The 14,395-nt window shown below is 42.1% G+C and overlaps 2 protein-coding genes across 2 annotated transcripts; both read right to left on the bottom strand.

Moving 5' to 3' along the window:
- Positions 1-908: 908 nt before the first annotated feature.
- On the bottom strand, positions 909-9,817 carry katnal1 (katanin p60 subunit A-like 1). The gene is made up of 11 exons (XM_070838440.1): positions 9,736-9,817; positions 9,123-9,296; positions 8,333-8,493; positions 7,345-7,513; positions 7,107-7,234; positions 6,896-7,001; positions 3,375-3,533; positions 3,157-3,283; positions 2,770-2,904; positions 2,544-2,670; positions 909-1,209 (listed from the first exon to the last, which is right to left on the bottom strand). The coding sequence occupies exons 1-11, from the start codon at positions 9,739-9,741 to the stop codon at positions 1,011-1,013; spliced, it is 1,491 nt and encodes a 496-aa protein (XP_070694541.1). The 5' UTR covers positions 9,742-9,817; the 3' UTR covers positions 909-1,010.
- A 1,278-nt stretch (positions 9,818-11,095) lies between these two features.
- Positions 11,096-14,395, bottom strand: LOC139208090 (ras-related protein Rab-33B). Its single transcript, XM_070837652.1, has 2 exons — positions 14,135-14,395; positions 11,096-12,339 (listed from the first exon to the last, which is right to left on the bottom strand). Exons 1-2 carry the CDS (start codon positions 14,390-14,392, stop codon positions 11,893-11,895), a joined length of 705 nt encoding a protein of 234 aa, XP_070693753.1. The 5' UTR covers positions 14,393-14,395; the 3' UTR covers positions 11,096-11,892.

A 14,395-nucleotide genomic window follows, 5' to 3' on the forward strand; every position in this document is an offset into this window, starting at 1 on the left:
CAATTTAAAACTCACCATATCACCATCAGCACGGCTTGTCAATTTTCTGAGTCTTGGAGATTTTATTGGCATATTTTGGTACGACAACCCAAAAGAAAAAAGACCATTTTGTTGGATGATTCTGTCTCAGGGTCTTTATGAACATCCTCTGTTACACCTGACAATCTAACTTGTCTTAATGCCTCTTTATTTCTGTCACAATACGCTGCTGCTCTGATCACAGTTGCTGGCAGCTGTGTTAAGATTTTGACACTGCTAAACTTGTGTTTTTGGCTCAGCAGTGTGAAATTTCTACTCCTTTTTACTAGATCAGTTTTTTTAGGGGCTCTGACATAGTAATTTTTGGGGAGTAATGATTATCCAGATGAACAAATCTCACAATTTACAAATTAACATTCACCTACTTGTAAAAAAGTGCCATTCATCAGGTTGAAACCTGCAATTTTACTACAAATTTCTACAGAGTTTGGTGAATCCGACGTGGAACGCTCATACTAATGCTTCATGGAGCTTCACAGAAAAACTGAGTGGAGTTTAGGATGAGAATACGTTGCAAGATATTGCAAGAGGCCTAACAAGTAAGTAAAACTAGTGCATTCCCTGGTCCACCTGTGTGTGTCAGGCTACTTTTTACATTAAAAGTTCCCTGTGAGAGAAAATCGGCCCGTTCTTCCTCAGGTCACTTTAGACAGTTAGCAGCTGGATGATGGATAGTCTCTACACAGACAAACCGTGTCGAAGCAACGACAGCCGGGGGGGGGGAGACTACGTGAAAAGGGCCACTGAAAGTTCTCATCACGCTCTCTCAAAGGCACCCGTCTTCTGATGTGAACTTGAGCCCCCGTGTAATCTTTATCCCTGATGTGCTGCCTGGTTCACATTCTAGTGTTCACTCAGCTCCATCACACACACACTCCTGCGTCCCTCCTCTGCAAGGCTTTCATAATTTTCATAGCTGCAAGTCCCCCTTTCAAGATTATGGTCCCTCTGGGTCTGAACGGTCCTGTTCTCTATACTGACCCAAACTCAGCCATCCAGGCTTCGTATTTTTCCAGGTCGGCAGCAGACACAGACTTGGAGATCTTCTTGAGCGTGAGGGTGAAGTCCTCCATGGTGACAGGCATCTGCAGCTCGTCTTTGGACAAAGCTCGGATCTCCTCGGGGCTCAGGCCTTGGATTCGACGGCGCATCGCCATCATGGACGCATCCCTGATGTACATGTCAGGACAGGAGCAGAGACGGGGCAGGAGTGTACAAACACACACACATTACTTCTTTTTTTATATAAATATGCACCCGAAAACACACTTCAGACAATATTTCTACTAAACAATCCACTCTTGTCAAAGTGTCTTGGCTGAAATCCTTTTCGGCTACAGGCTGAGTGTGGGTGATACACACACACACACACACACACACACACACGCTCATCCAAGGTCAACAAAACAATGCAAGTCAAAGATGAAGTGAGACAAGTTTGGCGACATAAAATACTTGAATAACTTGAATACTTAAAAAGCCAGCATAGCTATGGTAGAAAGGCCCACAAGGACAAGGACAAGATTGTAACTATTGAGCTATGATTAAAAGAAATATTCAGCTTATTAACATATTCCAACGTAGCCAAAACCACAGACTGTCCTTACTCAGAAATGCCAGTAAACTTCACATTGTTAGTGATTCAGTTTCACGGCCAAATGCTAATTCTTGCTCATAAAGATACGTAATGTGTCTCTCTCTCTCACACACTGTCTACGGTTGCTCTTGGAATTACAAACTAATGTAAATGTCTGTTACACACCTCCAGCAGCTGTATTTACTCAGGTTTGAATACACTCTTTATGACCTCTCTGCAGTGGTCACATTTCTCTTAACATCGCACACATATTCTTGGCTGTAAAATATTATTTATAAATCCCACAGCAATGTGAGCAATGTCTGGTTAATGTGCCTTCAGTTCTGCCCAGCAGGATCAGTAAAATAGAAGGACACAGAAAAGTTTCCCTGAGGCCAGACACACTCATGACTTTGGTAATGTAACAGCATCAACCTCTGTGGAGCCGAGTGCTTTTGTTGACAAATAAAAATCCAGAAAGCATGCATTTTATTTTTTTCCATGTTGCTGTTGTTCTCAAGAGTTAAATTTATATAAGTCAGAAGGGCTACTTAATTTTTAAATGCAGATTAGATTATTATTTCAGGTAGTAGTCTGGGTTTTCCCTGCCTATCTAACTCACACCACTTTTGTATTTTTTGCCGCCATCTTTGTTGAATATTCTGGCTTTTTTAAGCCAAATCATTTATCTGCAGCTGCTTCACCACTTACTCATGGTACTCGAGTGTGGTGGCAACAAGGGAACGACATATTCAATCACTACCGTAGCTCCTCTGAGGAATAGAGCGCAGTGTGTGTAAGTAGCGAGTGTGGGCGAGAGGCAGAGAGTGATGGTGAATGGTGAAGTGATGGTTTACTCAGTCTAGCAGTAAAGGCACACCGTCACTATGTAATGACCTGATAAGCCATTAGCATTACTACTACACACCTGCATACGTTGGTGATGTCTGCTCCAGAGTAACCCTCAATCTTCTCAGCAATGAGGTCCAAGTCCACGTCAGCAGTCACCTCCACCTCCCTCAGGTTGATCTTTAGAAGCTCTACACGACCCACAGCTACACACACACACACACACACACGTACATTTATATATTATGTTCGACTACTACAGTGACTGTGTCTCTAGTTTGCTGCACGTTGGGGGTTGAGGTCACCTGTGGGAAGGGGGATGTAGATCCGCTTCTCCAGCCGTCGCCGTAGCGCCTCGTCGATGTCCCAGGGGAAGTTAGTGGCAGCGAGGACCATCACCATCTTAGAGGGGTCATCGTTCTCCAGAGCTCCCCCGACACCTGGTCACAAAGCACACAAAACCACGATTAAACTATATAATACACATTACTGTACACATTCAGCAGAAGTAGACCCCAGACAAGAGTTTTGATATCAAAAGATGCTGCTGCCATTGGAAGAGCATCACTGTACCTGCGCTGTACAGGACGTAGTTGTGCTTTTTATGCTTTTGATTCTTGAATTAACTCCACAAACAACTTTACTAGAAACCCCTTCAGTGCTTCACCTCCCCGCTCCTCTATCCCACTCACCATCCATCTGAACCAGAAGCTCTGATTTGACCCTGCGGCTGGCTTCATGCTCATCAGATGTTCCTCTTCTGCCACAGATGGAGTCAATCTCGTCTATGAAGATGGTCGTTGGTGCATAAAACCGGGCCTAAGAAAATCACATAGTAACAAAAGATTTAGATCTTCAGTTTGGTTCTGTGAGGTTTCGTTAACAGATACATGCACATGAATAAACGTACCATTTCAAACAGCAGACGAACGAGCTTTTCTGACTCGCCCCTGTATTTGGACGTGAGGGTGGAGGAGGACACGTTGAAGAAAGTAGTCCCACATTCTGTGGCCACAGCTTTGGCTAACATGGTCTTCCCTGTCCCGGGGGGGCCGACCATTAACACACCCTAAGACGAAATGTGACACACCGTTAAAACCTAAGACACATTAACACATGTACACAGACGCACTGAAAGGATTTTGGGCTGATGGGCTGTCGCTGTTACTCGGCTGTGTGTAATCTCAGCAGAAAAGCTGAACTATTTAAAGCAGTTATCAGACAACTGTATTCACTTCAGTACCTGAAACAATCACCTATGACACAAACACATCAAAATAAACACTATTATTGTTCTGATTTTTTATTTATCCACATTTTCCCCATGAAGTTAATGTGTTAATCACATTAATCACAAGTATGCAAGTTGCCTCTGCATGTTAAGCTGGCCACTACACTGCCTGTTTTTAAATCCCGCTTAAAAACATATTTCTAATCCTTGGCTTTTAACTCTAAGTATTACAGCTTTTACTCTCCTTATTGTATTGTTTTATTGCTTTGTCTTATGGTTGTTGCTATTCTGATTGAACAGCACTTTGGGTCAACTGTTTTTGCTTTTAAATGTGCTTTATAAATACAGTTGGATTGGATTGGACTCAGTGTGATGTGGAAACGTGAAGCCTGTTGCTGAAAATGGACTTTTCAGTGAAGTGGGAGGAAAATTGTGTCCTGGACATTTGTGTATTCATAGATTCTGGATATCTGAATGCAGAACAAAATAGAAAACAGAAAATGTCATTCTAAGATTATGTTTAGGCTATATGTTTTAAAACATGCCTGGAGAGGATCTTTTTACAGAAGCAACCACTCTGTGTGATTTTACTGGTCCCCAAATCCAAAAAGATTGAGGAACCCCTGTTAGAAGTGATGAGGTCCTACATGAACACACAAAGAGAGACAAAGAGATTCCTCTATTTAGGATATTTTGGTTCATTCTTTAAATTTGATTGTTGCTTGTTTAGTCCAGAATATTTAATGCTATAAGAAATACATCAGATTGGACTAACTTCAGGTGCTGAGAGAACTTGTATTTGCTTGATAATGAGGCTAAATTAGAGTGCAAGCCGTCCATTGTTCAATTTTAGTAATGAATTGCTGCAAACCCTGTACGTCAGACGCACAGCAGTTAGATCGAAGAGAAGGCAGATAAAAGGGAGTGCAGACTGACAAAGAGAGAGAACAAAAGAAGCAAACGGTGGACCATTCTTGATATTAGTTTCTATTTTTCAGAATAAAAAATATCTTTCGTGCAAACTGGGAGCAGACGTCTACACTGAGAGATTTTGCCTGAATGTGCTGCAAAGAAAGCAATAATGTTTGTTGTTTAAGCTCTGATTCATTGAACCTTGGCAGAGAGTTAATGCCAGAAACAACACCGACCTGCAGCTGTTAAGTCAATTTGTTAAATGTAAATGTCAGAGCTGCATTTAATTACAGGGATGAAATGAGGACGTGGGACAAAGCACCACCACTGTGGATTCAGAATAATACTGATGTTCATCATCATCATCATCAATGCTGGAAGAACACAGGATGAAATTTGATATATTAAAATATGAGAGGTTATTAATGGTCTTAGCCAAGAATGTAAATGAAACTAAACTGTTCACCTGTAAGCAGACAAATGCATTTTCAGTTTTGTCCTTGTCCCTTTCTCGCTTTTATGTAAGACTTTGTTACATACATTTCTTCTTCAATACTTGATGAAAATCTCCTCTGAAAATTGCTGCTCTGACGTCTGACAAAGCATCTGCTTTGTGTCTGTTGCTATGGAGATTATATAAACCACAAAAGGACCACTGACACAGTCCATAATATTTTTATGTAACCGTAGTCCCTAATGCCTCCGAATCCATACGGACTAACGTGTGTTATATTCCTAACGAATGAGACGGAGAGCCTTTCAATATAAAACACTGATCCAGGTTCGATTGATCAGATGCTGAACAGCAGCAGGTGGGAGTGGGATGGCTCACCTGCAGTACATGTGCAGTAATAATCAGACACCATGTTCAATGAAACAAACACCTTCAGCCTAACTGTGTGCTGATACAACACCTAAGAACTTAAAATGTCTTTTTTTTCTTTTCTTTAATTATTAATCCTTCATTTTTCTGAACTTTCAGTTATCTGAATTAGTAAGTAAAAAGATCAATTATGTATGCATATATCGGACGAATTAAAGGGTCTGTGCTGCTGTAAAAACGAATAACTTATTCACCCTCACATGGCAGGCCTGAGGGGAAGAGGCCTCACATGATGAGGTTCAATGGAGGCTGCGACAGCGGGGGAAACTCCCTAACTGGTCATTCGCCAGAGTCACGTAGATACTGAGAAGCAGCAGTAGGGATGGGGATCGAGAACAGGCTCCATCATCAGAATCGTACCCCTCAGAGCTTATCAAGTTGTTTTATCGATGCCAGCATGTTTTACTGACAGTTGCACATTGCAAACAAAATCACGCCAAACTCATAGATCTACGCTGGCAACGAGGAGGAGCCGTGCTGGAGAGGAAGAAGTGGCCCAAAGCGTGGCTCTGATTTAATCAGAATCAGAAATACTTTATTTATCCCCGGGGGTAAATTTGGAAATAATCAGTTAGTTACACATTTGTATTCCAAGTTATATCCCTTTAGGAAAAGAAAGGAGCATTGTAACTTATTTTAACATGGTCAAATGTTATTAGGCAAACTTGGTGGCCAGAAAGACTCAGAGATAATAGAACAGTTGTGTTGATGCTGAAAACCTGCACAGGCCCGTTTCTATCACTATTAATGATACAAACATATGTAAACATTCGCATTAAAGTTGTGTTCATTGAGTTCATTGAGGATGTTGTACCAGGTTCTAAAGTAATTATATGTACTATAACTCCAAAGAAACAGGTGCCAAAGCAAGTTCACACATGATCGCATACATTATTTTCTCCTTTTTAATTTGTCGTTTAAAAAAATATATAATGTTTTTAAGCGTTCTGCTTTCATTATAAAGCTGATACTATAGAGGCAGAAATGGGGGACACTGAATTGTGGCTGTGTGGTGACTGTTCAGCTACCACGGTGCCACAACAGGTCTCTTTATTTCTGTGCCCTCACTCTCTGCAGCAATGTTCTTAAAGTCGACTTAGTGAATTGATGGCGTAACCAGAGATGGTGCAACTAAAAAAGTGGCAAGTTTAGTGTGAAACTAGCCGGTGAAAACGTAGCAGATAGCGTTAACTTTCCTGATTTAACATTTGCTTAGCTGGTGCAACAGGCAGATGGTGGGTGTTATAATATTCAGATTCAAAATGTATCTTAAGATTGAGCACAGAACAATGTGAGCTATTCCCTGCTGAACAACATGTCTCTGTTGATATTTAAGGAGCACACTAAAGAAATACATACAGCTTAGAGCATGTAAGCGAGTGTGTATTTGTGTGTATATGTGTACCTTCCAGGGGCGACGAATTCCCTTAAAGAAGTCAGGCATCCACATGGGCAAAACCACTGCTTCTCTCAGCAGCTTCTTAGCATCTTCCAGATCAGCGATGTCCTCCCTACAGTTTATCCAGAGAACTCAGTCAACAGTGCAAAGAAAAAAACCTTCCCCCGGCAGCAAAACGAATGAAGGAGTGTGTAAGAATGTATGTATGCCACCATACCAGTGTATGTTAGGGTTACGGGACACAATATCTCTCTCCAGTGAGTCCACCAGGTCGCTGTCATATCCTGTGCCATCAAACTTCTTCTGCTCTACATCCCCTGGTGCGTCTCCCACCCCTTTCTTTCCCTAGTGAAGAAAAAAAGATTAATAAAACTAAAAACGTTAGGGACAGATTGACTCATCGTTGAGGACTTCACTCACTCGTCTATCTCCCCAATCAACTAATAAAGTCTGACCTTATCGTCTTTGGCCTTTGTGCCTCGGGCGTCTCTGAATCCCGGCCGGTCTGGTTTAGAGTTGGCCTGACCGCGACCTCCTGGTCCTGCCCCTCGATGCTGCAGAGCAGGAGACTCCTTCCTCTGCTGCTTCACTGCACTATTGGGCCGCTTCACTGCAATAGGATTCCTACAGACACACACAGGATTAAAACTGTACACATGGGTAATAGTAGGACGCACCTGCAGACAGACACATCAAAGATAATTTGCAGTGAGGAAACTGTGGTAATAACATTGTGTGCGAATGTTCCCACAGAGTGGCATTAACTCTGTGGAGGTACAGATTGATATGTCCACTTTAATGGCCAGACAATAAAAAAAAAAAAAATCCAACATGGTGAGTCACATTGTTCTGGTAGAGATGGAACAGATTATGCAAAATATGTCTCTTTGTACTTCAAAGTGCTTCCTTATTGAGTTATTTTGTTCCACAGACTTTCTGGATAGTATCAATAACAATCAGCTCTGCCAGAAAGTGATGGAGGCCTTAGATCACAGTTCGCCCCTGAGCGGGTGGCTGAAATAAAGAAGCCACACTGGGAGAAAAAAATTAAATGCCCACACACTCCAGTTCTTGTTCCAATTAAATAAGAGCTGGCAACGAGGCAGCTGTGTTCAGGTTTTGCATCATTATATAGAATTAATGGATGTGCATATGCTTCTTGGAGATTCACTAAAATTATCCTCAATCAAAGGGTTTCAAATGTTTGTATTTCAAGACATGAGGTCCTAATCTTTCATTTAGCCTATGCTTACTTGTATAAAAAAGATTTATTGGGGCTCAGACCATGGCTATTTACTTTTAAACTGATGAGATATAGATGATGGCAATATAGTGTGAAATATTTCATATGACCCAAATAACTGTTACCTTATGTTTTACACTAATATCTCAGACAAACTGAATTGCTGGCACACTCACACACTCACACACACACACACACACCTGTGTTCTGCGGGGGTGGGAGGAGGCCAAACCGCCGGATCCTCTAGTCTCTCCTCGGACTGTGGGGCCAGGATGTCACTTGGCCTGTCTAACTTGAAGCTCTCGAGCGTTCCCATGATGATTTTTACCTGCTCGTACTCCTCAGTCAGTTCCTGCCTGACCTGGTCACAAACAGAGGACAGTGATTATTGTTTCAGCATTGTATCACAGAACATCCTGCTAAAAATACAACAGCTGATGTGTTATGATGTTTGTGATAAAGCAACACAGGGTTTAGAGTACAGCTTTAATGTCCCAGGGTGGCTATCATTATTATTATTATTATTATTATTATTATTTGTAGTGGTAGGAGTAGTAGTATAGCAGTGAAAAGAAGAAGCCAGAAACTAGACGATCATCCTGTCGCATCCACAGATTGTGACATTTCAATAGCTGACGGAATAAAAGATAGACAGATAGACAGATAGATACTTTATTCATCCCCTTGAGGAAATTCAGGAGACCTCCGCCCTGATTGAAACAAATTAAACTGACATGACACCGACTGAGATAAGGGTACTGGGAAAATGCCAGTCCAGAAAATGGACCTGACCTTCAGTAAAGATCACTTTCAGTTACACCGGTGAAGTTACAGCATGCTTTCACAGTGTTTCCCCTTCAGGTTTTAGACAAATAAAATCATTGCGGGCATTAAAAGGGAGGCTGGACTGCAGTCACAGCACAGAGTCCCCTGTAATGATGGCTTAATAGTGTGTGTAATAATGATGGTCAGGTGTTTGGATGAACTCACCTGCTGCCATTTGACTTTGAGTGCGGGGTCTCTGAGGGACTGACAGTGCTTGTGGATCTGCTGAATGACCCCCTGGTAGTACACCATGGAGGAGTCATAATTCCCCAGCAAAGCATACTCTCGGCCCTTCTTGGCGTTGTCACAAATCTCTGCCAAATTCATGCTGAACAGCAGCTATATGGTGAGGGAGAAAACAAGACACCCATTTGACGGCTACAGCGTTTAAAACCACATGTTCTCACAGTAAGTCTCACTTATTAGAGGATGGTGACGCTCTATCAAAGGCAAAGCACGTCAGTCAGTTAAGCTAGCACACGCAGTGGCTGTCGTTTTCAATGTTTTTTCATCGCACCAGTCTGTTAAATCAAGCTACAATTCAAATTAGCGTATTTTCGTGTCTACTCCGAGTCGTTTTGCAGACGTTAGCTTCTGCTAGCTTCGCTGCTAGGCCCGCAGACAGTCAACAAAACGTACCATGGGAGGAAATAAATAACGTAAACGCGGCTTAATCCTCCCCGTATGAGTCAAATATTACGTGTAGACAAAAGCAACAGCCCGACGAACTGAATTATGCTCTTTAGCAGCACACAGAAGGTGAAAATAACGCCCATACCTGCATGAAAAGCAGCAGTTTGTGGTGTTTTTCTGAATCAGAGGTCCTTTATTGAGGGAAGTGTTACCATGGCCGCGGAGAGACGCCGCGTGAAGCATACACGATTACTGTGCTGCATTCACGTAAAACTAGTAAACACGACAACCCTCCTCAGTGAGGTACTATCGGGGTCAACACTATATTATCACTCCAGCGAACTGTCGCCATCAAATTACTTTAATTCACTATAGTAGAAAATGTTATATGATTGTAAAGTTGCATTTCTAGCTATGTTTCGTGGATGAAATCAAAACCTAGCAAGGCGACGCCAATTTATTTGTGTAGCACCTTTCAAACACAAGGCAATTCAAAGTGCTTTACAGGGACATAAAACACAATACAGAAACATTAAATCGCATAAAAAAATAATAGTGAAAGCTTAAGAGAAGATGCATTAAAAGACAATAAAAGCATGTGGATAAATAGTTACAAATTAAAAGAAGGTTATGTAGCTGTATTATTGGAAAGCCACAGTAAACAGTAATGTTTTTAGGGCCTGATTTAAATGCGCTGACAGTTTTAGCAGACCTCAGGTGTTCAGGAAGCTTGTTCCATAGGAGGGGAGCATAGAAACTAAAAGCTGCTTCACCTTGCTTGCTAGCGACACGTGTTTTGAACGTTTGCTAGTTTACAGGATTTCCTGAACGCATCATCAGAGCTATAGTTATGCACAAGTTGGCCACTAGTTGTCGCTACTATCCTGTCAAATACTGTGTGTGAACTTTGTTGAAGGATGTTGGGAAAATCATTACAAGGTCCTTTTAAAAGCTGTCCTGGAGCTTTCAATGATATCACAAGAGCTTCATCAGCAGCTGGAGGTTATATGGTTGTGAGGGAACTTCTAGTACCTTTTGTCCATGCAGACTGAATGGATGGATGAAGGAGGAAGTTGCTGTTTTACAGGCTTTCCATCCATCTATTGTCTGTACCACTTATCTTTAGGGGTCACAGAGGGGCTGGATCCAATCCCAGCTGACATTGGGAGAGATGTAGGGTTCACCCTAACCTCTCATTGACACATTCACACAAACAGGCAATTTAGAGTCACAAGGTAACCTAACCTGCATGTCTTTGGACTGTCGGAGGAAGCCGGAGAACCCAGAGAGAACATGCAAACTCAAAAGCCAGCAGATTCGAACCTGGAATCTGGTGCAAACCACACCACCATGCTGCCCCCACCAAACACAGTGACCAATAAAGTAAAATAAAATACATCGATTTATCCTTCATTATGTGTAAAGTATGTCTGAGCGCATTATACTGATAAAACTGCCTTTATTGAATTGCTTGAATATTGTCACAAATGTCCATCCTGTTGGAAATTATTGTACACATGCAGCCAAAGTATCAGTCAGTTGTGATTTTATCTCGTACCATCGAAACCTTCCAGCATAACAGTTTCATAGACTCGTGCTTTTCTAGTGAACTATGTGCATTTTGCATCTTGTCCCACCACTTGGCGTTTGTAGCGAGCGCCCTCCAGAGGACTCTGTGGGCGAACGAGCTGACGCAAAGCTGGTTGTGTTCATGTTCATATGTGAGAATTGCACATTCAGCAACAGCATCGAATCTCATGCTGCATTTGCATTTGTAAGGAACTGAAATATCACCACAAAGCTTTTAACTTAGAGACAGTGGTTGCACGGTTTTCTTCACAGTTTCGATTTACTTTATTGGTCCCTTGGACATTGCGCTTGCATCTTTTTTTGTCTCTAAATTTACTGTCTGCACTGAATACTGCAGAGAGGTTGTAGAGCTACTGAACGGCCGGTTGCATATCATTTTTCTACATACTAAAGTGCACCCTGCATTGCTCTGTCTTTTCTTGACTCAAAAGTGATTTTATGTGCAGTTTGAGCTACAAATGTTTGGTATACCTCCATGTTCATTCATGCATTTCACTGAAATGTTGATTTAATATTGTGCAAACTTATAGGCCTGCACTGTCGCTAGCTCAGGCAGGGAAACGTCTCTTCCTTTCTTATCGCATGATCAGAAAAGGCCTTTCTGAACTCAGTCTCAACGTTAGGAAGAAACACTGCACCCTAACTGTCCCTGAAGGCTGTAATGACCTTCGTACACACTCTTAAGTGCATCTAAACAGAGATGGAGGCCATCTCAGCATTCACAAGTTGATGCCTCCTGCTCTCTCTGGTCCCACAGCTGCCTCACGTTGCTCTCACTCGGCTGCTTCAGTCTCAGGGGTTTGTGGCTCTTCAGTCTGTAAGCCAAAGTCAGAAAGATAGCGTCAACATTTTCCTTCTCCGTGGGCTCCTTGGCTGAGGTCTCAAACAGCGGGAAGTTGTAGCTGTCGGCGAGGCACTGCGCCGCCGACGTGGGGACCTCCCGGCGGTCCCTCAGGTCGCACTTGTTGCCCACCATGATGCGGGGCACCAGGGGCGCCACGGAGTGTCGGCTGCACTCCTCAATCCACTCGGGGATGCTCTCGAAGGAGGAGAGGCTGGTGACGTCGTATACAAATATGACGGCGTGGACGCTGCGGTAGTAGTGCTCCACCATGCTCTTCCTGAAGCGCTCCTGGCCTGCCGTGTCCCAGATCTGCAACTGGCACATCAGAAACAGATAGTGATGAGACTTAATCATATTTAAAGGATAACGTTACTGTAATTTAGAGTTTAATTACTGTTAAACAATCCTGAGGAAAAATGGACCAACAATGTTAGTCCACCTGTCAATACTTCCTGATTTCCTTACTCTGTCTTTGGTACTTAAATTTATACATACATACATACATATATATATATATATATATATATATAGTTTGTTGGAACTATTTTCAGCAACAGATTACTACAAATGTGGTAGATAATGTAGGTGTATGTCTGATGTACTGTATGTGGGAATGACTCAAAATAAATAATGTAGCACAATTATATATTTTCATTAGTTTTTGGACAATAACGACGCTGTACACAGACAATACTTGTTATCAGAGGTTGACAGAGAAGAAGAAACATGAAATATCACAAATGTATGCGCTGCTTGACAGTTTACTTTAAAAGGAGCATGATCGTTGAGGGGTATGGAAAATATGGGTCCCTTTAAAAGCAAACCACAGAGTCACAGTGGGGGAAAAACACATGTGTAAATGATTAAATTAATGGCGACTGGATTCCATTTAGCTGCCTCAGTTTCAGGGCCGTGCCCGGTATTGCACATGCTGGCTCTCTGTCACATTTTCACAGCTTACTGGGACACGAAAAGACAAAGACACTGTTAATGTTATTAGTAACACCTGTGCTTGTTCCAGCTATGACAAGTCATTGCACAGAAGCCTTTTTTCCTTTAAGGTCCAAAATGTGGCCACGTTCAAACCACTGATCAAAACTCACCTCTACGGATCTGCTTTTAATGTGCAATGAATGTTGTGTGGTTTACGTTTCTTCGTGCTCTCATCAGTCCCCCGTGCAGGCTGAAAGGGGGACTGCGCTTTTTCCATTTTAGCACCAGCTCTCTGGAATCACCTCCCCCTCTCTATCAGGTCAGCTGAGGCGGTTCCAGTCATTCAAAAAACTTTTAAGAACTCACTTTTTTCAGAACTTTTTGCTCAACTCCTATCGGTTTTATTGTTTCCTCTTTGTGCCCCTTTTTCAGGTTTTATATTGTATTTAAATGTTTTTAATTAGTGTATTTTAGTTGTAGTTTAGCTGCTCATTCATGCATTTAATTTATTAAGATCTGTGAAGCACTTTGTAACAGCCATTTTGTTTTATATGGTGATATATAGTTCATTATTATTATTATTGATGAGTGTTTTAACCTTTTGAAAGGTGTTTCATGATAAGGTCTCTACAATAAAATGTATTATTATTATCATTATTAAATTAACAGCGACTGTTGCCAACACAGAAATGATTCTTACTGTTTCAGAAAGGTCTTGTGCAGCACTTGCGCTCCCTCTGTGTAGCATCATAAAAATGCTGTGGGAAGATTGGGGATTAATGTAATGGAAAAGGCTAATCTGACTAGCAGATTAAAATGTTAAATCTTATTTTTAGGCATCACTGTTGCACTGAGGCTGATTACCTTTTCCTGCAGGGTTGTAATGCCTCCTAAAAAGTGATTATCTATGATTATCATCATTATCATTAGAGGCTGGGAGGTCACATAGCCCATCAGCTGGTCATTTTAAAGAGGTATTTTTAACATCAGGCCTGAGCTTTGCAGGCTAGTGGTGAAATCACCATGCACAGCCTTTGAATGTATGAAAACAGACTCCAGGTCAGCCGTAGCTCAGGAACATGACTGTGTTTAATCTTGCAGCACACCGAGCTATGTGTGTGTGTGTGTGTGTGTGTGTGTGACGTTTAAGTGCTGATGTGTTTGCAGGTCTTCTCACCTTGATGCTCTCTCCATCGAGCTCCAGCGTCCTCTCTCTGAAGTCGACCCCGATCGTTGCCTCGGGGTTTTTCAGGAAAGTGCCCCCGCAGAACCTGTACGTCAAACACGTCTTCCCCACATTTGAGTCTCCTATGACAATTATCTTGAAGATCCGAGCTCGTGCGGCTTCATAGTGGCGGTGCGATGAGAGCTCCAAGGAGTCATTTTGACAGAAAACGGTGTCAAATTCCTCCCCAGGTTTGTTTTCTATTGCCATCGC

Source organism: Pempheris klunzingeri, chromosome 10 (assembly GCF_042242105.1).
Source record: "Pempheris klunzingeri isolate RE-2024b chromosome 10, fPemKlu1.hap1, whole genome shotgun sequence".
NCBI lineage: Eukaryota > Metazoa > Chordata > Actinopteri > Acropomatiformes > Pempheridae > Pempheris > Pempheris klunzingeri.